At 42.5% G+C, this 27,607-nt stretch overlaps 1 protein-coding gene across 2 annotated transcripts in view; it reads right to left on the bottom strand.

Moving 5' to 3' along the window:
• The window catches only part of CLYBL (citramalyl-CoA lyase), a 278,492-nt gene that overhangs the window by 108,975 nt on the left and 141,910 nt on the right, over nt 1-27,607 (bottom strand). For both annotated transcript variants that reach the window (XM_050765996.1, XM_050765997.1), the window contains exon 2: nt 7,624-7,810. In XM_050765996.1, the coding sequence (XP_050621953.1) occupies nt 7,624-7,810 (187 nt within the window). The remainder of the gene's footprint in view (nt 1-7,623; nt 7,811-27,607) is intronic.

Below are 27,607 nucleotides of genomic sequence, written 5' to 3'. Positions count from 1 at the left end.
GATCACCCGAGGTTAGGAGTTCAAGACCAGCCTGGCCAACATGATGAAACCCCCATCTCTACTAAAAATATAAAAAATTAGCTGGGCATGGTGACAGGCACCTGTAATCACAGCTACTCAGGAGCTAAGGCAGGAGAACTGCTTGAACCCAGGGGGTGGAGGTTACAGTGAGCGCAGATCGTGCCACTGCACTCCAGCCTGGGCAATAAGCAACAAGACCAAAACTCAGTCTCAAAAAATAAAAAATAAAAAATATATATATATATATATTTTAAAGGAAAGATGAAAAAAGAAACATGAAACAGGTGGGAAAACATTATAAAATATATAATTAAATTTAAACTCATCAGTAATTACATTAAAATTCAATGGATTAGCCGGGTGCAGTGGCTCACACCTGTAATCCCAGCACTTTGGGAGGCCAAGGCAGGTGGATCGCCTGAGGTCAGGAGTTCGAGAGCAGCCTGACCAACATGGTGAAACCCTGTCTCTACTAATAATACAAAATTGAGCTGGGTGTAGTGGCAGGCACTTGTATTCCCAGCTACTTGGGAGGCTGAGGCAGGAGAATCGCTTAAACCTGGGAGGCAGAGGTTGCAGTGAGCCAAGATCGCACCATTGCACTACAGCCTGTGCAACATAGTGAGACTATGTCTCAAAAAAAAAAAAAAAAAAATAGCCAGGCACGGTGGCAGGCGCCTATAGTCTCAGCTACTCGGGAGGCTGAGGCAGGAGAATGGCGTGAACCTGCGAGGCAGAGCTTGCAGTGAGCCAAGATCACACCACTGCACTCCAGTCTGGGTGAGTGAGACTCTGTTTCAAAAAAAAAAAAAACAACAAACAGAAATTGTCAACATGGATATAGAAATTTTTTTAAAATAGGAGACATAATTAAAATACAAAGACATGGATAATTTGAAAGCAAAAGAATGAAAATGATACACTGAGCAAATGCCAACCTAAAGAAAGTTGATGTTGCTGTATTACGATCAGATCACTTTAAAGTAAAATGCATTATAAGGGATAAAGATGGTCAGTACATAGAAACAGATGAATCAATATGCCAGGAATATGTAGTAATTCTAAATGTGTATATACCTAAATACATTGGCAAATTTTCTGTCGGAGCATAGATTTCAACTAGCCTCTCTCAATTATTGACATATCAAGCAGAAAAAAGTCAGTAAACATTTGTATGTTTGAATAACATAATTAACAAGCTTGGTCTGATAGAAAATACATAGAACTCTGCATCTAGTAAATAGAAAATACACTTTCTTCTTTAGCACATGGAAGAGTTACAAATGATGGCTAATGTATTTGGTCATTAAGCAGAACGACAAATCTCAAAGAATCATCATCATTCACATCACATTTCTCTAACCACCATGCCACTATGCTAGACCTCAGCAACAAAAAGATAAATTGAAAAAAACAAAAACCAAAAAACTCTCATACACTCGGAAATTTAAAACCATATCTTGGTATACTCAAGGTATGGTTCTGGCCCACTCTTGGTCCTTGAAATCTTACCATGCCACTATGATTAAGCACAACCTTGGAGAGTAACAGTTTAGAAACTTCTGTAGCACCTGACATTGCTGTCACCCAACCAGCATTTAATTTTTATAGCAATTCATTTGTATTGTATTTTACAAAAGTATCAATCCACAATGGGCTGGATAACCAAACTGGTTCTTCATCATAGACTTTGGGAAGCAGTCTTTTGTATGTTATATTTCAAGCAAGAGACCAAATGGCAATTTAAAAACACTCAGAACTGGCCAGGCATGGTGGCTCACGCCGGTAATCCCTGCACTTTGGGAGGCCGAGGCAGGATCACCTGAGGTCAGGAGTTCAAGACCAGCCTGGTCAACATGGTGAAACCCCGTTTCTATAAAAATACAAAAATGAGCCGGGTGTGGTGGCGGGCACCTGTAGTCCCAGTTACTCGGGAGGCTGAGGCAGAATTCTGAGTTCCAGAATTGCAGGAGCCCGGGAGGCGGAGGTTGCAGTGAGCCAAGATCATACCATTGCACTCCAGCCCAAGTGACAACAGTGAGACCTCTTCCCAAAAAAACAAAAACAAAAAAAACTCACTCAGACCTAAATGATTAAAAAAGGAATATGTTCTCATAGACCTATTTTTCTGGATCATAGCTATTTACTTTTTGCCACTCTCACCACCAGCTTGTGTCTCCTCCAGGTTGGGGATCTGCCACCATTTTTGTGTCCCTCCCGCCTGACATGGCAACTAGTGGAGTAAGTACTCAGTATTTATTTAAGTATTGATTAGGTATTTAAATTTAAGTATTTAAAGTATTTATTTAAAGAATTGTTTAAATAAATTTAAAGAATTGCCTAAATATTTATTCAACTGAAATGGCAGCCGTGGAATCATGCCTCTTCCTCCTCGGCACCTACTTTCTTGGCCTCACCCAGTGTCATGGAGTTACATCAGAAATCGATGCATTACTTGGCATATTTTACTGCGGCCCAGCAAGCAGTGGCTTAGACAGCCCCACACCTCCTCATACATTTAACAATGAAAAGGAGGAGATAAGAGGGAGTGGAGGCAGTCTTATCATCCGTGCTTGGGAAGGTGAGCTGGTAGTGCCATCCTTGACATGAAGGAGCTACTTAAATACAAATTGGATTAGCAGGACAGGATTAGAGCCTGCTGGAAGGTATTATATACTTATAAACTGCTTTGTGGAAACTCCTATTGTTTTCATTATAAGCCCATACTTCACAGAGTCAATCAAATGAAATATGGAATTAGTCTATTAATAAAAAAAAATGAGATATAAAATGAAGTGACTACGTTTCAATAATGCCAAGAAAGCTGAATTAGGCAATAATGGTTCAGTTTAGCCAGACTCTAACTAGATAATCTGAAATTAAGAGTTTTAATATGGATTTCTTCTTACTGAGAAATAAACTCACTAAAAATGGTCTCTATGTCCTCCATCAAGAGAATAATATTCAAATAAGAAACATGATTAAGAGGTGACTTCAAGAAAGAAAAGGGAATATGAGATATTTGAGAAGTTTCAGGCTTATCTGGACTTTCCAGTGAATTGAAGCTCCAGGTCTAAATGGATGACATTCCCAATCCCAGGACACTGAAAGAGTCTGCAGGTGGGAACACAGAGCTCCTGTCAGTTACCTTTGAGAGATCATGGAGAACAGAAAGCTGACAAAAGATAAAAAGAAGCCAAGGCACTCGCTTTCCAAGAAAGATGAAAAAGGTGGATTAGGACATACACGAGCAGGTGAGTTGGAGGCTGATTCCTGGCAAAAATTCCAGGAAATTCAAATCTTGGTTCTGCTATTTAATGGCAATGTGACCTTGTACATATTTCATAACATTGCTATAAGGATTGAATAAGATAACATATGTAAATGAGATAAGGTATGTAAATAACAATATATGTAATACAGTACTTGTAACATAGAAAATTCTCGGCCAGGTGCGGTGGCTCATGCCTGTAATCCCAGTACTTTGGGAGGCCGAGGTGGGCAGATCACCTGAGGTCAGGAGTTGGAAACTAGTCTGGCCAACATGGTGAAACCCTATCTCTCCTAAAAATACAAAATTAGCCAGCCATGGTGGCGCATGCCTGTAATCCCAGCTACTCGGGAGGCTGAGGCAGAAGAATCACTTGAACCCAGGAGGCGGAGATTGCAGTGAGTGAGCCGAGATCGAGCCACTGCACTCCAGCCTGGGCAACAAGAGCAAAACTCCATCTGTGAAAAAATAAATAAATAAATTCATGAACTGGATAGCTCTGTGCCTCAGTTTCCTTACTTGTAAAAGGAATGTACTCATAGCACCTCATTGGCTTGTCATGTAAATTACAGCACCCAGCATTTCGTCAGCACTATGTACATCTCTGTTCAATAAACTGGAAAAGAAGTCTTTCGTGGCATGCTTGGGCAGCACTTGGCCCCAACCTCTTCAAGATTTCCCAGAAACTTGTTAAATTTTCATATGATGTGCACGTCAAATTCTCAGATGATGTAAATGTTGGATAATGAAATCAAAATCCAAAAAGACCTTGACAGGCTAGGGCTATGATATGAAATATGTGAGATAAAATTAAGTCCTAGATAGAGATTGTAAGAAAAAAATAACTTTTTTTTTTTTTTTTTTTTGAGACAGAGTCCTGCTCTGTCGCCCAGGCTGGAGTGCAGTGGGGCAATCTCAGCTCACTACAACTTCCACCTCCCAGCTTCAAGCGATTCTTATGCCTCAGCTTCCTGAGTAGCTGGGATTACAGGTGTGGGCCACCACACCCGGCTGATTTTTTGTATTTTTAGTAGAGATGAAGTTTTGCCATGTTGCCCAGGCTGGTCTTGAACTCCTGGCCTCAAGTGATCCACCTGCCTTGACCTCCCAGAGTGCTGGAATACTGATGTGAGCCACTGCACCCGGCCAAGATTATTATTATTATTATTATTTTGAGACAGACTCTCACTCTGTCACCCAGGCTGGAGTGCAGTGGTGTGATCTCGGCTCACTGCAAGCTCTGCCTCCCGGGTTCCCGCCATTCTTCTGCCTCAGCCTCCTGAGTAGCTGAGACTACAGGCGCCCGCCACCATGCCCGGCTAATTTTTTGTATTTTTAATAGAGAAGGGGTCTCACCATGTTGGCCAGGATGGTCTCGATCTCCTGACCTTGTGATCCGCCTGCCTCGGCCTCCCAAAGTGCTGGGATTACAGGCGTGAGCCACCATGCCCGGGATATTATTATTTTAAACAAAGACCAGCTTGGCTTTCCAGAAGTTTCTATGGATAAAAAAGTGAATTTTGGCCAGGCATCATGGCTTATGCCTGTAATCCCAGCACTTTGGGAGGCCGAGGCATGAGGATCACTTGAGTCCAGGAGTTCAAGACCAGCCTGGGCAACACAGCAAGATCCTATCTCTACAAAAATAAAACAATTAGCTGGGTATGGTGGTGGGTGCCTATAGTCCCAGCTGCTCAGGAAGCTGAAGTGGGAGGACTGCTTGAGCCTAGGAGTTGGAGGCTGCAAGAGCTATGATGATACCACTGCACCCCAGCCTGGGCAACAGAACGACCAAAAAAAATTTTTTTAATGACCTTTTAGCTGCCTCTAAGCTTAGTATGCCTAAAACAGTGTGTCTAGCACATTGCAATGTCCAGCTGCATTAGAAGAATGAAAATGTCCTAATAAAGACACTATGCGGACATACGTACTTCAAGATGGCGGGCACTGCTTGCCCATCATCAACTCTTCTTTCCCTGCTCCTCCTCACGTTTCTCCTAAGTGGTAGCACAGCTGCTACTACTATGGAGATAAGGATGGCTTTGGAACCCAGATAAACAATAAGGAAATGTAAAGCAGAAACAGACTCTATTTCCAACTCATTTGAGTGGCAGAAAACATTCTCAGGTGGGTATTGGAGGACAGCCTCAAGATTTGTGAAGAACTATAATTAGACGTTTATCAGGGCACCTAATGGCTCACTGTGCTACAATGCTAAAATAAATTCCCCTCTAATCGTGATTACTACAGGATTTATCTAATCTATTTCCTATAGGAAATCAAGCTACTCCCAGGTACTTTATCAACTTTTTTCTCATAATAAACCCTGTCCTGACAAAAGAAGATATTGTCATCCCTACAGTATAGATAAGAAATTAAGGCAAAGAAGTAAAGTGAATTGCCCTGGGTCACACAGAACTGGAATTACAATTTAGCATCTAATCTTGGAGTGCACTACATGAGGTATAGGAAGGAGCATACTGAAATCACATTATAGCCTTCAGAAAAAGGCCTATTTACTTTAATCTCTGGGAGAAAGATTAATAGTATTTTCCTTGGCACATGCCAAAGATGTTGAGTAGACATTTTAGATTCCACAGGCTCATTCTAATCCTTTTCCAAATACTTAGAAAGCCTTAGTTTGACCATTAGGAAGATACTGGAAATTAAATTTTTTCTTTAAAATTAAGGCAAATATTTGCTGGAAACTCCAGAAAAAGCAATTAATCCAGAAAATTGTATAGTTCAGCCACGTTGTTTCAGGTCACCTGGGGCGAGAAACTTTCAAGTAGGCATAAATCCAGAGAGCCAGCTCCCTCATCCCCCCTCCCACGACCCATTCCCCGCCCAGCCTCATTGTCTGGGGCCTGGATAGATAAAGGTCAAGCGAACTCATGTTTTTAACGTTAAAAGTTCCAAGCAAATGTAAGTTATTGTTATAATGATTTATATATCTCAATGAATTACTGAATGAATCCATGTTCATTAGAAAAACATAGAAAACAAAGTTGAGCAAAACAAAATAAAAAGCAACTACTATACAATCAAGCAGTAAGAGTCTTTTGTACCTATTTACAAATTGGTTATTTTGGTTTTTTAAAACTTTTTTGGAGACAGGGTCTCACTCTGTTGCCCCAGCTGGAGTGCAGTAGCATGATCATGGTTCACTGCAGCCTCAAACTCTTGGGCTGAAGTGATTCTACCACCTCAGCCTCCTGAGTAGCTGGGACTACGGGTACACGCCACCACACCTGGCTAATTTTTTTCTTTTCTTTTTGGTAGAAACGGGGTTTTGCTATGTTGCCCAGACTGGTCTCAAACTCCTGAGCTCAAGTGATGCTCCTATCTTGGCCTCCCGAAGTGCTGGGACTACAGGCATGAGCCACCTCATCTGGCCTACGAATCGTATATTTTCTAAGGCTCATCTCTTCAGTCAGGCCATAAGGAAATAAGCCAGAAGCTACAGACAACCACTAAGGTTCTAGGTGTCATTTCCCGTCAATTAAGTGGAGAAAATGGTGATTTATCCATGAAAAGCTATGTTTTATTCTCTTGATACATATCCCAGAAGAGAGAAGACCACTACTCAGTATACCTGGTGGTAAGAAGAAATAACTTCCTAGTTGCATTTTATCAGTCTGAAAATCTGACACCACAATTTTAGAATTATCTAATTCAGTGGTCCCCAACCTTTCTGGCACCAGACACCTGTTTTGTGGAAGGTAATTATTCCATGGGAGGTGGGGCGGTGCAATGGTTTCGGATGAAACTGTTCCACTTCAGATCATCAGGCATTAGTTAGATTCTTATAAGAAGCGTGCAACCTAGATCCTTCACATGCGCAGTTCACAACAGGGTCGCGCTCCTTGAGAATCTAATGCCACTGCTGATCTGACAGGAGGCAGAGCTTAGGCCATAACGCTTGTTCACCCACGGCTCATCTCCTGGGGTCTGGCCCAGTCCCTAACAGGCCTGTACTGTGGCCTGTACTGGTCCATGGCCTGAGGATTGGGGACCCCTGATGTCACTCATTTACTTAGACCAGCAAATATCATGGCCAAAATTGATTGTCTATCTTTTTATCTATACATACACACAGTCTCATATACTGAAGGTCATGATTTTAAAATACATTTTGGTGGGATTCTTCCTTTCTCTCAGAGAAAAGAGATACACATTTAGAACCTATATAAAAGTAGGCCAAAGAATTGTTAATAATCAACAAAAGATGAGTACGGTAGAATCTTTCCAAATTGTGGGCCATGTCACTATTTGGAAGAGAAGCAAATTTCAATCCCTTTCTTTTTCTCATACTAAAATCATGCCATTACCTTTTTGTTTGCAGCCACACCATCCTCACAGTCGAGCACTGCACAATCTACATTCAGGGATGGGATCTTCTTTATTTTCTTTTCATCATTTCCAGGTACATAAAGCACTGCCCTCCGGGGGATGTACTTGTGACTGGATGAAGAACTATATCCAAGTCTGGGGACATCAGCTGCTAGAGACGCTTTCCTGCAAGACGCATGATTAGGGTTAGCCCAGAATGAGATTTCTGTATTTCTAAACTTGTGAAAACTACATCTCAATGCAAAATTAAAACAGAACACATGGATAATCTTTTTTTGTTTTGAGATAGGGTCTTGCTGTGTCACCCAGTTTGAAGTGCAGTGGTGTGATCTCAGCTCACTGCAACCTCCACCTCCAGGCTCAGGTGATCCTCCCACCTCAGCCTCCCCAGTAGCTGGGACTAAAGGTATGCGCCACTATGCCTGGCTAATTTTTGTATTTTTTGCAGAGACGGGATTTTGTCACATTGCCCAGGCTGATCTTGAACTCCTAGCCTCAAGAGATCCATCTGCCTTGGCCTCCCAAAGTGCTGGGATTATAGGCATGAGCCACCATGCCTGGCTGGATAGTCTTTTAAAATTATGGTGGAATACAATCACACACAAAAACCAAGAAAACAATAATAGCAGAAATAATCAATGAACTAAATGTTATTTTGGCTGAGGTTTAAAAAACAGATAGGACTGTCTACTGACATCTTCTGAGAGAAAGAGGGTATACATATTTCTTCTTGGAAAACATTTCCAGTATTTTTATACTGTCCAGATAGCATCCGTGGAGAAAAAACGAAAGAAAATGTCTCCAAAAGGTACTGTACGAAACGATACTATCTACAATCATACATAAAAGTAAAAAAGTAGAAAAAAAAAAACTAAAGAAGCATTAGTCTATGGCCCTTGCCCTGCCAATACATCTTTTAAAGGAGGTATATCAGTGATTCACATCCAATTTTAACAAGACAAGATAGACTGACTCTTTTTAAGTGAGTAGGACAGTGAATGTTGCTGTAATTGTAGGCAACTTAATTACCGGTAACTTCGGATTCTTCATCTATAAAAATAATACTCATTTTGTAGGTTGTTGAGAAGATTAAGTTAAAGGAAATAATGAACATGAAGCACTAAGCCAAAGCCTGGCAGATATTTTAGCTACTTGAAATGGTGGTGGGCGTAGCAGGAGTACCAGCAGCTGCTGCTGTTATTAATGGAGAATCTCTAGCTGTCAGTAGCCCTGGCCTGCTTCTAAACTATGCCCTTGCTTTCCCTTGCCTACCATACCAAGTTCAGTCTCTGTTAGAAATAAAAGGTGTTGGCCAGAAGCTCCTTTGACTTACTACCGCCCTTGCCTGGTCCATAGTTTATCCTGTGAAAACCATGCTTTAGCTCATACGCTATGGTCAAGGATGATGAAATCAGCTCCCATAATCAGGACCAGTGACACAATTTGCGGGGTCCAGTGAAAAGGAAAATGCAGAGGCCTTTGTTTATAATTTATTAAGAATTTCACAAGGGTAACAGAAGAATATTACATCAAGCACTAGGTGTTTCTAAGAGCACAAATTACATGTCCATGAAGCCAGCCCTGCCCATAAGAGATGAAGATCTATGACATGAAGACTGCCAATTAGGCCTTAGGCCACGTGTGGTGGCCCACACCTGTAATTCCAATACTTTGGGGAGCCAAGGTAGGCAGATCACTTCAGCCCAGAGTTTGAGACCAGCCTGGGCAACATAGCAAAATCTCATCTCTATCAGGAAAAAAAACTCAAAAGGCAAAAATTAGCCGAGTGTAGTGTATATGCCTGTAGGCCCAGCTACTCAGGAGGCTGAGGTGGGAGGATCAATTGAGCCCAGGAGGTCAATGAGGCTGCAATGAGCTGTGATCACACAGCTGCACTCCAGCCTGGGCAACAGAACAATACTTTGTCTCAAAAAAAAAAAGGGGGGCCGGGTACGGTGACTCACGCCTGTAATCCCAGCACTTTGGGAGGCCAAGGTGGGTGGATCACAAGGTCAGGAGATGGAGACCATCCTGGCCAACATGGTGAAATCCCATCTCTACTAAAAATATAAAAACTAGCTGGGTGTGGTGGTGCACACCTGTAATCTCAGCTACTCGGGAAGCTGAGGCAGGAGAATCGCTTGAACCCAGGAGGTGGAGATTGCAGTGAGCCAAGATCGCACCATTGTACTCAAGCCTGGCAACAGAGAGATACTCCGTCTCAAAAAAAATACATTGCCAGTTAAGAAAAGTTAAAACCCAGCCGGGCACAGTAACTCACACCTGTAATCCCAGCACTTTGGGAGGCCGAGGTAGGTGGATCACCTGAGGTAAAGAGTTTGAGACCAGCCTGGCCAACATGATGAAACCCTGTCTCTACTAAAAATACAAATATCAGCCGGGCATGGTCGCGGGCACCTGTAATTCCAGCTACTTGGGCGACTGAGTAGCGAGAATCACTTGAACCCAGGAGGCGGAGGTTGCAGTGAGCCGACATTGCACCACTGCACTCCTGCCTGGGCGATAAGAGTGAGACTCCATCTCAAAAAAAAAAAGAAAAAGAAAGAAAAGTTAAAACCCTAGCAAACTGATGTTTTACTCTCCCTAGATAAACAGCATGATCTTAAAAAAATATCTATATCTATATCTATATCTATATCTATATATATATCAGCTATATTCCTCATGGAAACTCTGGACATCAGTAGTTAACACTACCAAATACTTTGCACGGTTGTAACATTTCACCAGGATTAGTGTGCTTGTGACTTCATGTATCTCAAGAAAAATGTATCTCACTGTCTTTTGGGGCCTTGCAAGTTTGTGTGGCGGCCCTCATTCCTTCTTCTAGCCAACCTTACCATAAGGAACTCTAAAACTTGAGTCTGGGTGGGGAGTGGGGAGGGATAGCATTAGGAGATACACCTAATGTAAATGACGAGTTAATAGGTGCAGCACACCAACATGGCACATGTATACAAATGTAACAAACCTGCACATTGTGCACATGTACCCTAGAACTTAAAGTATAATAATAAAATAAAATAAAATAAAAACTTGAGTCTGGGTCTTATTTTGCCACAACATAAGCACTGTAACATGTGAGGTATGGTGAGATAGAGATGAATTTTAAAAGTGTACTTGGCTTATGAAACATTTCATTTAATATAAAACATATTATGGCCAGCTAATTGAAGAGTGCCTGAAATATCTGTCATCGTTTTTCATTGATTGAAAATATCTGGTTTATCTAAAAACAGGGAAAAATACATAATGATGTAACAGCAACAACCACATTTTACTTATTCACAGCGGAGACTAGAATTTGCAACATATACATTTCCCTAAAAATACCAAGAAATGTTTGGGGCAAATTCTCTGCTCATCAGGATTTAATGTAACCACACATGTGAAAATCTAAGAGGGGGGAAGATGGTGGAGTAGAAAGCACCAGCAATCTTCCCCACCCAGACAACAACTGCATTAGCAACATCTTCCTGCTGTAACTATTTTGAAACTATTTTGGAATCTATTGAAGCTTGCAACTTCTAAGGGAAGGCGTGGATATTAAATAGTAGTTAATTTTGGTCAATTTCAGCTCTTAGCAGAGTAGCAGCTACCCATCCCCCACCTCTCAGTCACATGGTAGGCAGCTGTGCCCATGTTCCCGAAGCAAACTGCACATAGCTTGAGGGAGCCAGGGTGAGCAGAAACAAAGACCCTGACCCTCCAAATATCAAGGATCTGTGCTCTGATCACTGATTGCTGGTTCTGATCACAGAAGTGCAGACAAAGAGGCTGAGAGCCACTGTTATTATATCTCCCTCCAATGTTGCAAGCCCCTCTCCCTTGGGCTAAAGTGACCTCCAGGTAATTTAAAGGGCCAGCACCTCCCCCATTACCTTTTTGCTTTTTTCCCTTTTAGAAGTCAGATATTAAAGACTAGGACATTCAAAAACAAACACACATATAGGGGAAAATAGAAATGCCCATGGATGCCCAGAGGAAGGCTCAGAAAAGACCTGAGAAGCCAGGAGTGCTAGCTCATGGCTGTAATCCTAGCACTTTGGGAGGCCAAGGCAGGGAGATTACCTGAGGTCGGAGTTCCAGACCAGCCTAGCCAACATGGTGAAACAATGTTTCTACTAAAAATACAAAAAATTAGCTGGGCCTGGTGGCGCATGCCTGTAATCCCAGCTATTTGGGTGGCTGAGGCACAAGAATTGCTTGAATCTGGGAGGTGGAGGCTGCAGTGAGCCAAGATTGCACCACTGCACTCCAGCCTGGGTGACAGAGTGAGAGTCTGTCTTAAAAAAAAAAAAAAGAGGTTGGGTGCAGTGGCTCACGCCTGTAATCCCAGCACTTTGGGAGGCTGAGGCTGGCGGATCACGAGGTCAGGAGTTTGAGACCAGCCTAGACAACATGGTGAAACCCCGTCTGTACTAAAAATTCAAAAATCAGTGGGGCGTGGTGGCAGGTGCCTGTAATCCTAGCTACTTGGGAGGCTGAGGCAGGAGAATCACTTGAATTCGGGAAGCAGAGGTTGCAGTGAGCTGAGATCACACTGTTTGCACTCCAGCCTGGGTGACAGAGCGAGACTCTGTCAAAAAAAAAAAAGAAAGAAAGAAAGAAAAAGAAAAGACTTGAGGAGACCTTACATTTATACCTCAGGCTTATATTATCCTCAGCATACACACAGTATACAACCATCAAATAAGTAAACAAAAACAGCGAACCCAGGGGAGGGGGAGAATCTGATTTCTAGATACCACACTGTTAGATTCAAACATTCACTTTTCAACAACAAAAAAAATCACAAAACATATGAAGAAAGAGGAAAATATGGCCCAGTCAAAGGAAGAAAAATAAGTCAACAGAAACAGTCCCTGAAAGAGACCTGATGGCAAAGACTTTAAAACAACTGTCTTAAAGATGCTCAAAGAACTAAAGGAAGAAGTGAAGAACATCAAGATAATGATGTATGAACAAAATGGAAATATCAGTAAAGAGACAGAAAAAAAGATACCATAAACCCCCGAACTGAAAAGTACAATAATCGAAATGAAAAATTCACTAGAGGGACTCAAAGGCAGATTTGGCAGGCAGAAGAAAGAATTAGCAAACCTGAAGAGAGGACAATGGAAATCATCAAGTCTGAGGAACAGAAAAAAGACTGAAGAGAAGTGAACAGAGCCTAAAGGACCTGCGGGACACCATCAAGCAGACACACACACACACACACACACACACACACACACACACACACAGGAAATTCCAGAAGGATAAGGAGAGAAAAGTGTAGCAAGAGTATTTTGAAAAGATAATGGCTGAAAACTCTCCAAATTTGGTGAAAGACTTGAATACAAACATCCAAGAAGGTAAATGAACTCCAAGTAAGATGAACTCAAAGACACACACACCTAGACATATTAAAATAAAACTTTTAAAAGTGAAAGACCCAGTTCTGAAATGGTGGCATAAAAGTAAGCTGACTTTAGTACCCACCCCTCCCCAACAGAAAAACAAAAACAAATATACAGCACTGAAATTATCACCAGAAGGACCTCAGAACTCAAATATGAAGAGGAGACAGTTCCTAGGACCCCAGAAAAAACCCTGAGCAGATGGTTAGACAATTGGATTTCTAAGTCCATAACAACACTCCCCACATTATGACAACCACCAGGCATGCAAAAACGTTTCCTCCAACTCACTGTTTCTACACTGGAAAAAGTGTAATTGAGGTGGACATTCAGCTTCTCCACCATCTTGGGTTCCCTGGCAGGAGGCCGGCCCTGCCTTAATCCATGGAAAGCATCCCAAGTGCCTGAAGGGAGAAATATCCCTGAGGAAAGACAGAGGCAAAGCAGGCAGGTGGGACTACCATCCCCAGCTCTGCAATCTCTGTTCTGTAACTCAGCAAAAGGAGATGCCAAAGCAGAGTGGCTGTTCAGAAGTACCACACTGTAGGAGGTCTGTCCCACAGATCCCCTGGGCATGGACCCCTAGCCAGCCTTCCCACACTGCCAGGAAAACCCCCTGGGGACCTCCTCCATTCAGGAAGAGCTGCTTTCTGATAGTTTACTAAGAGCTGAGGTGAACCTGGGTTTACGGCTCCACCTAGAGCTGAAAACGAGGCAGTGACCCAGCAGCAAAAAGCCTCTAAGCAAATGTATCCAATAAAATACAAAAACAAGCCAGCCAGAGAAGACTGGATTAAATGACTAATTCTTCAATGCAAAGACTTACACATCAACAGGAAACAACAGCAAACAGGGAATCATCATCTCCCCAAAGGGACATAGCAAGGAACCAGTAACTGACTCTAAATGAGAGGATGATATATAAGTTCTCTAACCAAGAATTCAGAATAGAAGTTCTAAGGAAACTCAGTGATCTTTAAGATAACACAGAAAAGCAGTTCAGAAATTTATCAGATAAACTGAGCAAAGAGGTTGAAATAATAAAAAGAAATCAAACAAATCTTAGAACTAAGAAATATGTTTGCAGAACTGAAGAATTCCTTAGAGGCTTTCAACAGAAAAAATGGATCAAGCAGAGGTAAGAATCATTGAGCTTGAAGATAGGCTATTTGAAAATACATAAAGGAGAAAAAAATCTTTAAAAAATCAGAATCAACAAAGATTGCTCACAAGATACAGAAAATTACCTCAAAAGACCAAATTTGCCAAATGAGTTGGTTCATGCTTGTAATCCCAGCACTTTGGGAGGCTGAAGCAGGAGGATCACTTGAAGGCAGGAGTTCGAGACTAGCCTGGGCAACATAGTGAGACCCTCTCTCTACAAAATATAAAAACACTAGCAGGGCATGGTGGTGCATGCCTGTAGTCCCAGTCATGCAGGAGGTTGAGGTGGGAGGATTGCTTGAACCCAGGAGTTTGAGACTGCAGTGAGCTGTGATCACACCACTGCACTCTAGCTCAGGTGACAGAGTGAGAAACTGTCTTAAAAACAAAAAAAAAAGACTCGACTGGGCACAGTGGCTCATGCCTGTAATCTCCGTACTTTGGAAGGCCGAGGTGAGTGGATTGCTTGAGCTCAGGAGTTCAAAACCAGTCTGGGCAACATGGCAAAACCCTGTCTCTAGAAAAAATACAAAAAATTAGCCAGGCATGGTGGCACGTGCCTGTTGTCCCAATTACTCAGGAGGCTGAGATGGGAGGATTGTTTGAGCCTAGGAGTTGAGGCTGCAGTGAGTGTGACTGCACCACTGCACTCTTTCACAGAGGGAGAAAAAATAAGACAAAATTTAAGAATTATTGAGGTTCAACAGGGAGTTGAACATGTGCAAGGGATAGACAGTTTATTCAAAAAAAAAAAAAAAAGAGAGAGAGAAAAAAAAACAACTTTCCAAAACTTGAGAAAGATATAAATACCCAGGTATAGGAAGGTTAGAGAACACCAAATGGATTTGACCCAAATAAGACTACCTCTGGCCGGGCGCGGTGGCTCCAGCCTGTAATCCCAGCACTTTGGGAGGCCGAGACGGGCGGATCACGAGGTCAGGAGATTGAGACCATCCTGGGTAACACAGTGAAACCCCGTCTCTACTAAAAATACAAAAACTTAGCCGGGCGAGGTGGCAGGTGCCTGTAGTCCCAGCTACTCGGGAGGCTGAGGCAGGAGAATGGCGTGAACCCGGGAGGCGGAGCTTGCAGTGAGCTGAGATCCGGCCACTGCACTCCAGCCTGGGTGACAGAGCGAGACTCCGTCTCAAAAAAAAAAAAAAAAAAAAAAAAAAAGACTACCTCAAGACATATAATAATCAGACTCTCAAAGGTCAAGGACAAACAGAATCCTAAAAGCAGCAAGAGAAAATCAGCAAATAACATATAAAGGCACTCCGATGTGTCTGGCAGTTCTCAATGGACACCATACAGGCCAGGGGGAAGCAGTAGAATGACATTTTTAAAGTGCTGAAAAAAAACCTGCCATCCAAAAGTACTGTATTCAGCAAAGTTATCCTTCAAATACGTTTTTCCCAGGCAAATGAAAGCAGAGAGAATTCACCATCATCACTTGTCTTAACAAGAAACACTAAATATTGAGTTATTAGATCTAAAAGAAAAAAACACTAAAGTGCAAAAACAAAAAAACAGAAAAGAAAAATATTTGAAGGTATAAAACTCATCGGTAAAATTAAATATAAATACAAGGGTTGGGCGTGGTGGCTCACACCCATAATTTTAGCACTTTGGGAGGTCGAGGCAGCAGGATTGCCTCAGGCAGGAGTTCATGGCAAGCCTGGACAACATAGCAAGACTCGTGAGACCCCATCTCTAAAAAAAAAAAAAAATTAGCCAGGCATGGTGGTGCATGCCTGTAGTACCCAGATACTTGGGAGGCTGAGGCAGGAGGACTGCTTCAGCCCACGAGTTCAGGGTTGCAGTGATCCATGATCATTCCACTGCACTCTACCCTGGGTGACAGATTAAGACGCTGTCTCAAAAAAAAAAAAACAAAAAAGGGCCGGGCGCGGTGGCTCAAGCCTGTAATCCCAGCACTTTGGGAGGCCGAGACGGGCGGATCACGAGGTCAGGAGCTCGAGACCATCCTGGCTAACACGGTGAAACCCCGTCTCTACTAAAAAATACAAAAAACTAGCCGGGCGAGGTGGCGGGCGCCTGTAGTCCCGGCTACTCGGGAGGCTGAGGCAGGAGAATGGCGTAAAAACCCGGGAGGCGGAGCTTGCAGTGAGCTGAAATCCGACCACTGCACTCCAGTCTCGGCGACACAGCGAGACTCCGTCTCAAAAAAAAAAAAAAAAAAAAGGTATGATATACAAAAATTGATAAGCCCTTGGTTAGACTAAGAAAAAAGAAAAAGAGGGAACACCCAAATAAATAACTTTAAAAATGAAAAAGGAGACATAACAATTGAGACCACAGAAATACAAAGAATCATTAGAGACTATTATGAACAACTATATGCCAACAAACTGGAAAACCTAGAAGAAATGGATAAATTCCTAGACATATACACCTACCAAGATTGAACCATGAAGAAATAGGAAAACTCAATAAACCAATAACGAGTAGTGATATTGAAGCCATAATAAAGTCTCCCATGAAAGAAATCCCCAGATGGCCTGATGGCTTTGTTGCTGAATTCTACCAAACATTTAAATAACGAATATCAATTTTATGCAAATTCAAAAAAATTGAAGAGTCAGCCTGGGCAACATGGCAAAACCATGTCTACCTAAAAAAAAGAAGAAAAAAAATTAGCCAGACATATTGGTATACATCTATAGTCCCAGCTACTTGGGTGGCTGAGGCAGAGAATCCCTTGAGCCTAGCAGGTCAAGGCTGCAGTGAGCTGTGATTGCACCACTGCACCCAGCCTGGGTGACAGGGCAAGACCCTGTCTCAAAAAACAAAAAATTTTTTTTTTGAAGAGGAATGAATACTCCAATACTCCCAAGCTAATTCCATGAGGCCAGCATTACCCTGATACCAAAACCGGAGAAGGACATAACAAAAAAAGGAAAACTAAGATGATGAACACAGATGCAAAAATTCTCATTGAAATACTAGCCAACTGACTTCAGCAACACATTAAAAAGATCATTCACCATGATTGGCCGGATGCGGTGGCTCACACCGGTAATCCCAGCACTTTGGGAGGCTGAGGCGGGTAGCGAGGTAAGGAGTTTGAGACCAGCCTGGCCAACATGGTGAAACCCCATCTCTACTGAAAATACAAAACTTAGCCAGGCGTGGTGGCATGTGCCTGTAATCCCAGCTACTTGGGAGGCTGAGGCAGGATAATCGCTTGAACCCGGGAGGCAGAGGTTGCAGTGAGCTGAGATCGCGCCACTGCACTCCAGCCTGGGCAACAAGAGCAAGACTCTGTCTAGTTTAAAAAAAAAAAAAAGAATAAAAAGATGATTCACCATGATCAAGTGAGATTCATCCCAGAGATGCGAGGATGATTCAACATATGCAAATAAATAAACATGATACATCATATTAACAGAACCAAGAACAAAGACTATATGATTATTTCAATGGATGCCAAAAAAGCATTTGATAAAATTCAGCATCCTTTTATGATCAAAACCCTCATCAAACTGGCCATAAGAAGAGCATACCTCAAAATATAGGGGTCATATATGACAAACCCAAGGCTAACATCATCCTGAACAGGGAGAAACTGAGGACTTTCCTCTAAGATCTAGAACAAGACAGGGATGCCCACTTTTGCCACTTGTATTCAATATAATACTGCAAGATCCTGACCAGAGCAATTAGGCAAGAGAAAAAAATAAAGGGTATCCAAACTGGAAAGGAAGAAGTCAAATTAGCCTTGTTCACAAATAACATGATCTTATACTTAGAAAAACTTAGAGATTACACCAAACAACTGCTAGAACTGATAAACTAATTCAGTAAAATTGCAGAATACAAAATCAACATACAGAAATCAGCAGCATTTATATACAACAGCAGTGAACAATATGAAAAAGATACCAATAAAGCAATTCTATTTATAATAGCTATAAATGATATTTAAAACCTAGCAACCAAATTTAACCAAAGAAATAAAAGATCTCTACAAGGAAAACTACAAAACATCAATGAAAGAAATTGAGGAAGACACACCAAAAAAATGGAAAGGTATTCTAATCTATGCTCACAGCTTTAATATCATTAAAATGACAATACTACTCAGAGCAGTTTACAAATTCAATGCAATCCCTATCAAAGTACCAATGATATTCTTCATAGAAAGGGAAAAATGTTCTAAAATTTATATGGAACCACAAGAGACTTCGAATAGTCAAAGCAATCCTGAACCAAACAAACAAAGCTGGAAGCATCACACTACCTGACTTCAAAATTTACTACAAAGTTATCATAACCAAATCAGCATGGTATCAGCATAAAAACAGACACAGGGACATAGACCAGTGGAACAGAATAGAGAAACCAAATATAAATCCATGCATTTATGAGCAACTCATTTTTGACAAAGGCTCCACAAACATGCAGTGAGGAAAGAACTGTCTCTTCAGTGGTGCTGGGAAAACTGGATAAACACACTCAGAAGGATGAAACTAGACCTCTCTCTCACCATGCACAAAAATCAAGTAAAAATGGATCAGACTTAAATCTAAGACCTGAAACTTTGAAACTACTAGAAAAAAAACAGCACTCGGGAAACGCTCCAGGACATTGGTGTGGCCAAAACTTTTTGTGTAAGACCCCAAAAGCACAGGCAACCAAAGCGAAAAAAACAAATGGGATTACATCAAGCTAAAAAAACCTTCTGCACAGCAAAGGAAACAATAAAAGAAATGATGAGACAATCTGCTGAATGTGAGAAAATATTTAGAAACGATTCATCTGACAAGAAATTAATAACCAGAATATATAAGGAGCTCCAACGACTCAACAGTAAAAAACAAAAAATCCAATTTAAAAATAGACAAAAGGTCTCAACAGCATTTCTGAAATGAAGACATACAAATGGCCATCAAGTATACGAAAAAATGGTAACATCACTCGTCATCAGAGGAATGCAAATCAAAACTACAATAAGATATCATCTCACCCCCGGTGAAACAGCTTTGATCGTGAGTGCTGGTGAGGATGTGGAGAAAGGGGAACCCTTGTATATTGTTGATGAAAATGTAAATCAGTATAGCCACTATGGAGAACAGTATTGAGGTTCCTCAAAGAAACTAAAAAGAGAACTACCTTATGATCCAGCAATTCTACTATTGGGTATATATCCAAAAGAAAGGAAATGAATATATCAAAATGAGTATATTCACTCCTAATGTTCACTGCTACCCTATTCATAATAGTCAAAATATGGAACCAATCAAAATGTCTATCAACGGATAAAGAAACTGTTACGTGAATGTGTGTGTGTAAAGTTCACTATAAAAAAGAATGAAATCCTGTCATTTGCAGCAACATGGATGGTACTGGAGGTCATTATGTTAAGTGAAATAAGCCAAGCACTGAAAGACAAATATTGCATGTTGTCACTCATATGTGGGAGCTAAAAATACAAATCTTGTGAAGATAGAAAATATTAACAGTTGCCAGAGGCTAAGAAGGATAGAGGAAAAGTGGGTATGAAGAGAAGTTGATTATGGGTATAAATATATGGTTTGATAAAGAAGTAAGACCTAGTGTTAAACAGATCAGTAGGGTGACTATAGTTTATAATAATCTATTGTATATTTCCAAATAGCTAGAAGAACTGAAATGGTTCCAGCATAAAGAATAGACAAATATTTAAAGTGATAGATATCCTGAGTATGGTGCTTTGATCTTTACAAATTATATGACTGGTTGGGCGTGGTGGCTCATGCCTGTAATCCCAGCACTTTGGGAGGCTAAGGCAGGCGGATCACCTGAGGTCGGGAGTTCGCGACCAGCCTGACCAACATGGAGAAACCCCATCTCTACTAAAAATACAAAAATAGCCTGGCATGGTGGCACATGCCTGTAATCCCAGCTAATCAGGAGGCTGAGGCAGGAGAACCACTTGAACCCGGGAGGTGGAGGTTGTGGTGAGCCAAGATTGTGCCACTGCACTCCAGCCTGGGCAACAAGACAAAAAACTCCATCTCAAAGAAAAACAAAAATTATATGACTGCATTAAATTATCACATGTATCCTGAAACTATGTATATCTATTATCAATAAAAAAGGAAAGAATTTTCAAAATAGCAAGAGAGATACAAATCATCACATACAAGGTATCTTCAGTAAGATGATCAGCAGATTTTTCATCAGAAACTTTGGAAGCCAAAAGGCAATGGGCCAATATATGCAAAGTGCTAAAAGGAAAAGACCTGTCAATTAGGAATTCTATGTCTGGAAAAACTGTCCTTCAAAGTGAGGGAGAAATTCAGATATTCCCAGATTTTAAAAAGTCAAGGAAGTTTGTCACCAGTAGAGCTGCCCTGCAAGAAATGCTTAGGTGCAGAGTGAAATGAAGGCCCAAAGGTATATGAAAAAATGAAATGAAAAAATGTTGGACAGTAACTTGAACCCACATGAAGAAATAAACATCTTAGTAAAGGTCAATGCATGGGCAGTTATAAAAGCTATAAAAGAGCAGTGGTAATGAAGTTGAGAACAGAAAAGCAACAGAGAAAATCAACGAAAAGAAGAGTTGATTTTTTTAAAAAGGTTAACATAATTGACAAACTTTTAGCTAGTGGCCTAGGAAAAAAAAAGACTCAAATTACTAAAATCAGCAATGGAAATGGGGATATTACTACTGATTCTATGGAAATAAAAGATCATAAGACAGTACTATGAACAATTGTATGCCAACAAATTGAACAACCTAGATGAAATGGACAAATTCCAAGACTAAATTGTGAAGAAACAGAAAATCTGAATAACCTAGATAAATAGCAAATCTGACTAAACTAGTAAGGAGATTGAACCAGTAATCAAAAATCTCCTTTTATAATTGGCTTAAACCAATAAAAGCATTTAAAAGGTCTCACACAGCAAAAATAATATGAAATAATATGAAATTGCTGATATTTGACCAATTTTGACCTCCAAAATGGTAATTTTATATGAGTCAACCTACTGTTTTGACTGGCAGTCAGGAGATGGGGTAGGAAGCATCAATTTCTTCTTCAATGAGAAGCAACATAATAGCTACTTCTCACAGATGAAAGCTCATCATGAAGAGTAAAACAAGTAGTAGGTAGATACAGCTACTATAATATTATTAACTGCCACTTGTCACCCATGTGTGTTGCTGGTCGACACCTCCCAGCACCAGAAATTCTGTGTCTGGTGTCCTTACCTGGAGCATGAGCTCTCTGAGGGGTGGAGGTGGCCTCACATCTCTCCACACTGCTTATTTCAGGGCCTGACATCAGAGGTGCATCACTCCTGTTAACTTGCCACCTCACCAAAGCCACCTCTCCAGACTTGGTGCGTAGAACTCACCCGCACCCCCACTGTCCCTGTTCTTCTTGTGGAAGACTCAAGTGTTAGTGGTGACTACAGGTAGGAGGTAATTTTTATTCCCTCTCTCCTTTGCCATCCTTGAACCTTAATCCAATCTACCACCTGTTGCTTCTCCTCTGTTTATCCCCTGCTTTCCATAATACATTTACATTCTAGTTTAGGGCTTCCTTAACCTTGACCTAAATGACTATGAAAGCTTCTTATTTATCTTTATTGCCTCTATTTTGTTCTTTTGTTCATGCATCCATTCATTCAGTGAGCACTTAGTAAGCACCAATGGGTGACCTGCTCTGGGCCTGCACTAGCACACAAGGCAGCACTTGCATGGAAACTGGAAAAAGGTGCCCCTTGGTGCCTTCCAGAGAATGGAAGAGCAGAAAGGCAGCTCCGGCTCCTGCTGCAGCACAGCATAGAGCATGACTGGCCCAGCTCCTCTTGTGCCCCTCACCAGGTGCCCTCTCTAGGGCACATCCTGCACAACTGTATCCAGTGGCCCTGAGCTGCACGGTGCTAAGCACGGTCGGGAGGTGGCGCAAAAAAGGGCATCCCCAGAGGTCCAGAGAGGGACACCCCAAAGAACAGCCTGTGAATCAGAGGCAAGACAGCACAAGGCCGGCACTGAGCAAGCTCTAGGGGAAAAGATCAAAGACAACAAAACTGTTTGAAATAATATAAAGAAGAAACGTATAGGGAGGATTGGGGCTTCAGGTTCTGTTGCAGACTCTGTGGTCTAGAGGGGCACTGTCACTGGGCAGGTGGCAGGAGCCCAGTCGTGGCAGTCACCGTTCCGGAGGAGAAGGAAGGCTTTACCACGCCTCCCTCCTCCCTTCCTGCTGGTGAGTCCTCTCCTTCCCCCATCCCCAGCTGTTCCAAAATCTGTTCTGTGCTTGAGTTGTGTTCAGCACTGTCTACAGCGTATGAATACAATTGCAGTAGGTGACAAATGGAACTTGTTTTATTTTATCTTATGTTATTTGGAATTAGGGCCTCTAGATAGTCAACATGTAACTGTATTCAAACAATATGCAAAACAGGGGCTTAAGATGCGTTGAAAAAATCTGGTAGCCTTATGGTGAGTTCTCTCTAAAGAGGGACCTTTTCTAGATATGCCATCCCAGAGGGGGGCCCCACCTGGCCTTGTTTTTGTCTTCTCCCTGTCCCCCTTCACCTGATGCCATTAATTAACCATTTATATAACAAGAGGCATATCTGGCCCGTAGCATGACAGGGGTTCCCAAGCTGGGATTCAATGTAACAGTCACCTGGGGAGCTTTTTAAAATTGTCAAATTCTGGACCCTACTCAGTGCCATCAAATTAAATTCACTAGTAATGGGACCCAGGCTTTTTAAGCTTTCTAGGTCCTTGCCACTTAAGTGAGGTATTGCTGCAGGCCAGCACCATAGATCTCTTATTGCTATTATGTGAGAGCTAGTTAGAAATGCAGGATTTGGAGCCCATCCCAGTCCTTCTTCATCAGAGAATCTGTGTATTGACAAGATTTCCAGGTGATACATATCACATAAATGTCTCCAGGTTATTCATTCTCAAATTTGGTGGCATATTGGAGTCCCCTGGGGAATTTTCAAATATGCTGATGGCGGAGCCCCAGCCACAGACAGTTTGATGTAATTGGTCTGGGATAAAACCTAGGCTTTGGAACGTTTAAAAGTTGCCAAGGCGGCTGGGCACAGTGGCTCATCCCTAATATCCCAGCACTTTGGGAGGCCGAGGTGGGTGGATCACCTGAAGTCAGGAGTTTGAGACCTGCCTGGCCAACATGGTGAAACCCTATCTCTACTAAAAATACAAAAAATTAGCCAGGCATAGTGACAGGCGCCTGTAATCCCAGCTACAAAGGCAGCTGAGGCAGGAGAATTGCTTGAACCCAAGAGGCGGAGGTTGCAGTGAGCCAAGACCACGCCATCTCACTCTACCCTGAGAAACAAGAGCGAAACTCCATCTCACAATAAATAGATAGATAGATAGATAGATAGATAGATAGATAGACAGACAGACAGACAGATAGATAGATAAAAACAAAATAAAAGTTGCCAATGTGATTCTAATGTGCAGCCGAGCTGGAGGGCAGCAGCACTAGCGAATGCCAATATAGCCACTGCCTCAATGCAAGAAATTTTGCCTCAATAAAAATTTCTAAGTGAGTCAAATAATACCATTATGTACAAGTAGATGCTGTGAAAGCAATGAAATTCAATCAAGTTTCAGCAAACTTGAAAAAAATCTGTATTTAAAGAAAAGTCTTTTGATTAAAAAAATATATAACACTTGGCCAGGCATGGTGGCTCACGCCTGTAATCCCAGCACTTTGGGAAGTCAAGGCAGGAGGATCACTTGAGCCCAGGAGTTTGAAACCAGCCCGGGCAACATATGGAAGCCCTGTCTCTACCAAACATTTTTCAAAAAATTAGCCAGTGTGGTGGTACAAGCTTATGGTCCCCACTACTTCTGAGGCTGAGGTGGGAGGACCACCTGAGCCCGGGGGTCAAGGCTGCAGTGGGCCATGATCATGTCACTGTACTCCAGCCTGGGTGACAGAGTGAAACCCTGTCAGGAAAAAAAAAATAAAATAACATTCAAATTGCAGTAATTCAAAATAGCAGTAATAATCAAATAAGCTAATGTGCATTTGAAGATACAATTTAGTACATGACTTCTAAATCCAAGTGAATGGCTTCTTTACTTAGCTGGTAGCTAGTTCAAGGATCTTTGCTTTGCCTGAACATTATGATCGTGTGGGAAGCTTCAGGGCAGGAGTGTCTAATCTTTTGGCTTCCCTGGGCAACATTGGAAGAGTTGTCTTGGCCCCACATAAAATACACTAACACTAACACTAGCCAATGAGCTAAAAACCCAAAACCAAAACCAAAACCACAACCACCAACAAAAATTCTCATAATGTTTTAAGAAAGTTTACAAATTTGTGTTGGGCCACATTCAAAGCTGTCCTGGGCCACATGTATCCCACAGGCCACAGGTCGGACAAGCCTGCGTTAGGGGCTAAAAAATCAGACCACATTCCAAACCAATTAAATGAGTCTTATGGTGAGTCCCCGGCCTCCGCACTTCTTCAAAGCTTCCAGAAAGACTCCAAGTGCAGCCAAAGATGAGAATCTCTGCACTAAGGGTTGTAAGTACAACTAAAGTGTATTACTGATCCCAAAAAGGACATGGGGTTGCTGGACATTAATAGTAACCAGAATTTAATCCTACTACATGTAGGCAGGGGAGATGGGTATCAATTACACAACCTTTCACTGATCAAATGATAATTTTGAGATGAGCAGAAGTTTCCCTTGTTTGGAAATCACATTGCTCCACATCCCCCGTGGAGCTGATTCCATGGCCATGAGTGTAGCGGTACAGGGGTGAGAATGGGGTGAACACCAGGAAGTCCCTGCTGAACTAGGAGCTTCATGCTAGATTCTGATATCAAGTCCACAGTGAGATAATAAACTTGCCTTTGTTAATGGAGAAGAAGTCTTTTAACTTCCAGCTGCTTAAGGGTTGGAACAGGAGGCAGAGTGAGAAAGGAATGGGGGATTTGAAGTAAAGTCCTTGTCACGGGCAAGACAAAGTCCTTCAGATGCTGACAGCGGTTTGGTGGGGAGAGCCCAAGTAATGAGACTGGGCTGAGGTTTCTGCCTGGTCTACTCCCCCATCCCAGGAACATGCAGGACAGTGGCAGCGGAGAGCAAGGTAATGGGAATGTCCAAGCTGAGGGGTGTGCCAACTTCCCACTCACACTCTGGCAGACTTCATGGGAGCTCTGCATCAACACAGGGCATGGAGAAGAGCAGACACAGCAATATGGATTGCTCCGGCAGTGAAGGGCCACAGTGGCATGCTATCCATTCCCTGAGGATGGAAGAATCCAGAAGTTTTTGTTGTTGTTGTTGTTTTGGTTTTTTTTTTTGTGACAGAGTCTGCGCTCTGTCGCCCAGGCTGGAGTGCAGTGGCCGGATCTCAGCTCACTGCAAGCTCCGCCTCCCGGGTTCACGCCATTCTCCTGCCTCAGCCTCCCGAGTAGCTGGGACTACAGGCGCCCGCCACCTCGCCTGGCTAGTTTTTTGTATTTTTTAGTAGAGACGGGGTTTCACCAGGTTAGCCAGGATGGTCTCGACCTCCTGATCTCGTGATCCGTCCGTCTCAGCCTCCCAAAGTGCTGGGATTACAGGCTTGAGCGACCGCGCCCGGCCTGAATCCAGAAGTTTTGACTGACCCTTTGGCAGTGTGCCTGCAAGGGAGCTGTCAGAGTCCAGGAGTGAGGGCGCCCATATTGGAGGTAACAGGCTGGCTGGTGTTGGGTGACGGACAGCAACAGGGAGAGCAGAGGCAGGAGCTGCCCACTGTGCAGGGCCATGACCACAACCACTGGGCAAACCTCATGCATTTCCTGTACCCCAAGGACAGACCACAAGTCCACTGACCATTAGTATGGCGTCAGAGACCAGTCACCAAGGGCCAAGACATGGTTTGTACACTTCCTCCTGGGCCCCCTGTGGCCCAGAAAAGGGGAGGGCAGAAATCATAACAATGAGCATCTACTTAAAAGAGATCATCTAGTCTGGGCGCGGTGGCTCAAGCCTGTAACCCCAGCACTTTGGAAGGCTGAGGCGGGTGGATCACGAGGTCAGGAGTTTGAGAACAGTCTGGCCAACGTGGTAAAACCCTGTCTCTACTAATAATACCAAAAAAAAAAAAAAAAAAAAGCTGGGCATGGTGGCACACACCTGTAGTCCCAGCTACTTGGGAGACTGAGGCAGGAGAATCACTTGAACCCAGGAGGTTGCAGTGAGCTGAGAACATGCCACTGTACTCCAGCCTGGGCTACAGAACGAGACTTCGTCTCAAAAAAAAAAAAAAAAAAAAAAAGATCATCTAGAAGAGCTGGGCATAGTGGTGTGTGCTGTAGTCCCAGCTATTCGGAGACATGTGAGAGGACTGCTTGACCCCAGGAGTTCGAGACCAGTGTAGGAAACACAGTGAGACTCCAGCTCTCCTTTTTTTTTTTTTTTTTTTTGAGACAGAGTCTCACTCTGTTGCTCAGGCTAGAGTGCAGTGATGCAATCACAGCTCACAGCAACCTCCACCTCCCTGGCTCAGGTGACCCTCCCACTTCAGCCTCCCAAGTAGTGAGTTCCTGATACTACAGGCACACGCTACCATGCCCAGCTGTTTTATACTTTTTGTAGAAATGGGGTTTCTCCATGTCGCCCAGGCTGGTCTCAAACTCCTGGGCTCAAGTGTTCCGCCCCCTTTTGCCTCCCAAAGTGCTGAGATTACAGGCATGAGCCACCACCACACCCAGCCAAGTCCTAATACTTTTGAGTCATTTAAATAGAAGTCCAGACTTGACTAAGTGCAGAAAATAACTTGGTTCAGACCTTTAGAAAGTCGTAACATCACTCTTTAAATTCAAAACGAAGTTAAAAAGAGATGGTCACTAACATAATAACTTGAACAGCACAATAAATTCTAAGTCATTTTAATAAATGTAGGTAAATATATCAATAAATTTTAAAAACGTACTAATCAAACCCAGTTATCAATCACATATTGCATGCATTTCAGCTCCCTGCCAGGGCCCTTAGGATGGGACTACTTACGTCCTACTGTACATTACGAAGTGGAAAGCTAACACGCATTACGAAGTGGAAAGCTAACACGCATTACGAAGTGGAAAGCTAACATGCATTACGAACTGGAAAGCTAACACGCATGGGCGTTAACTGTGCTTTCCACGCACCTCTGCACTGTATCTTCCCCATCCTGGCCCAAGACACCATCCCCGCACTCCCGACTGGTTCCTGTGGCCTCTCTGTCCCTCTCCAGTCCCTTCTCCACACCACAGCCAGTCTGGACATCAAGAAACACAAATCGAATCATGATGCTCCTGTTTGAGCCCCTTCCATGGCTTCCCAGTGTTTTCATATTAAAAACCAAATGTCTCACCCAGACCAA

This window comes from Macaca thibetana, chromosome 17 (genome assembly GCF_024542745.1).
Source record: "Macaca thibetana thibetana isolate TM-01 chromosome 17, ASM2454274v1, whole genome shotgun sequence".
Lineage (NCBI taxonomy): Eukaryota > Metazoa > Chordata > Mammalia > Primates > Cercopithecidae > Macaca > Macaca thibetana.
This window is presented reverse-complemented; position numbering and strand designations above follow the sequence as displayed.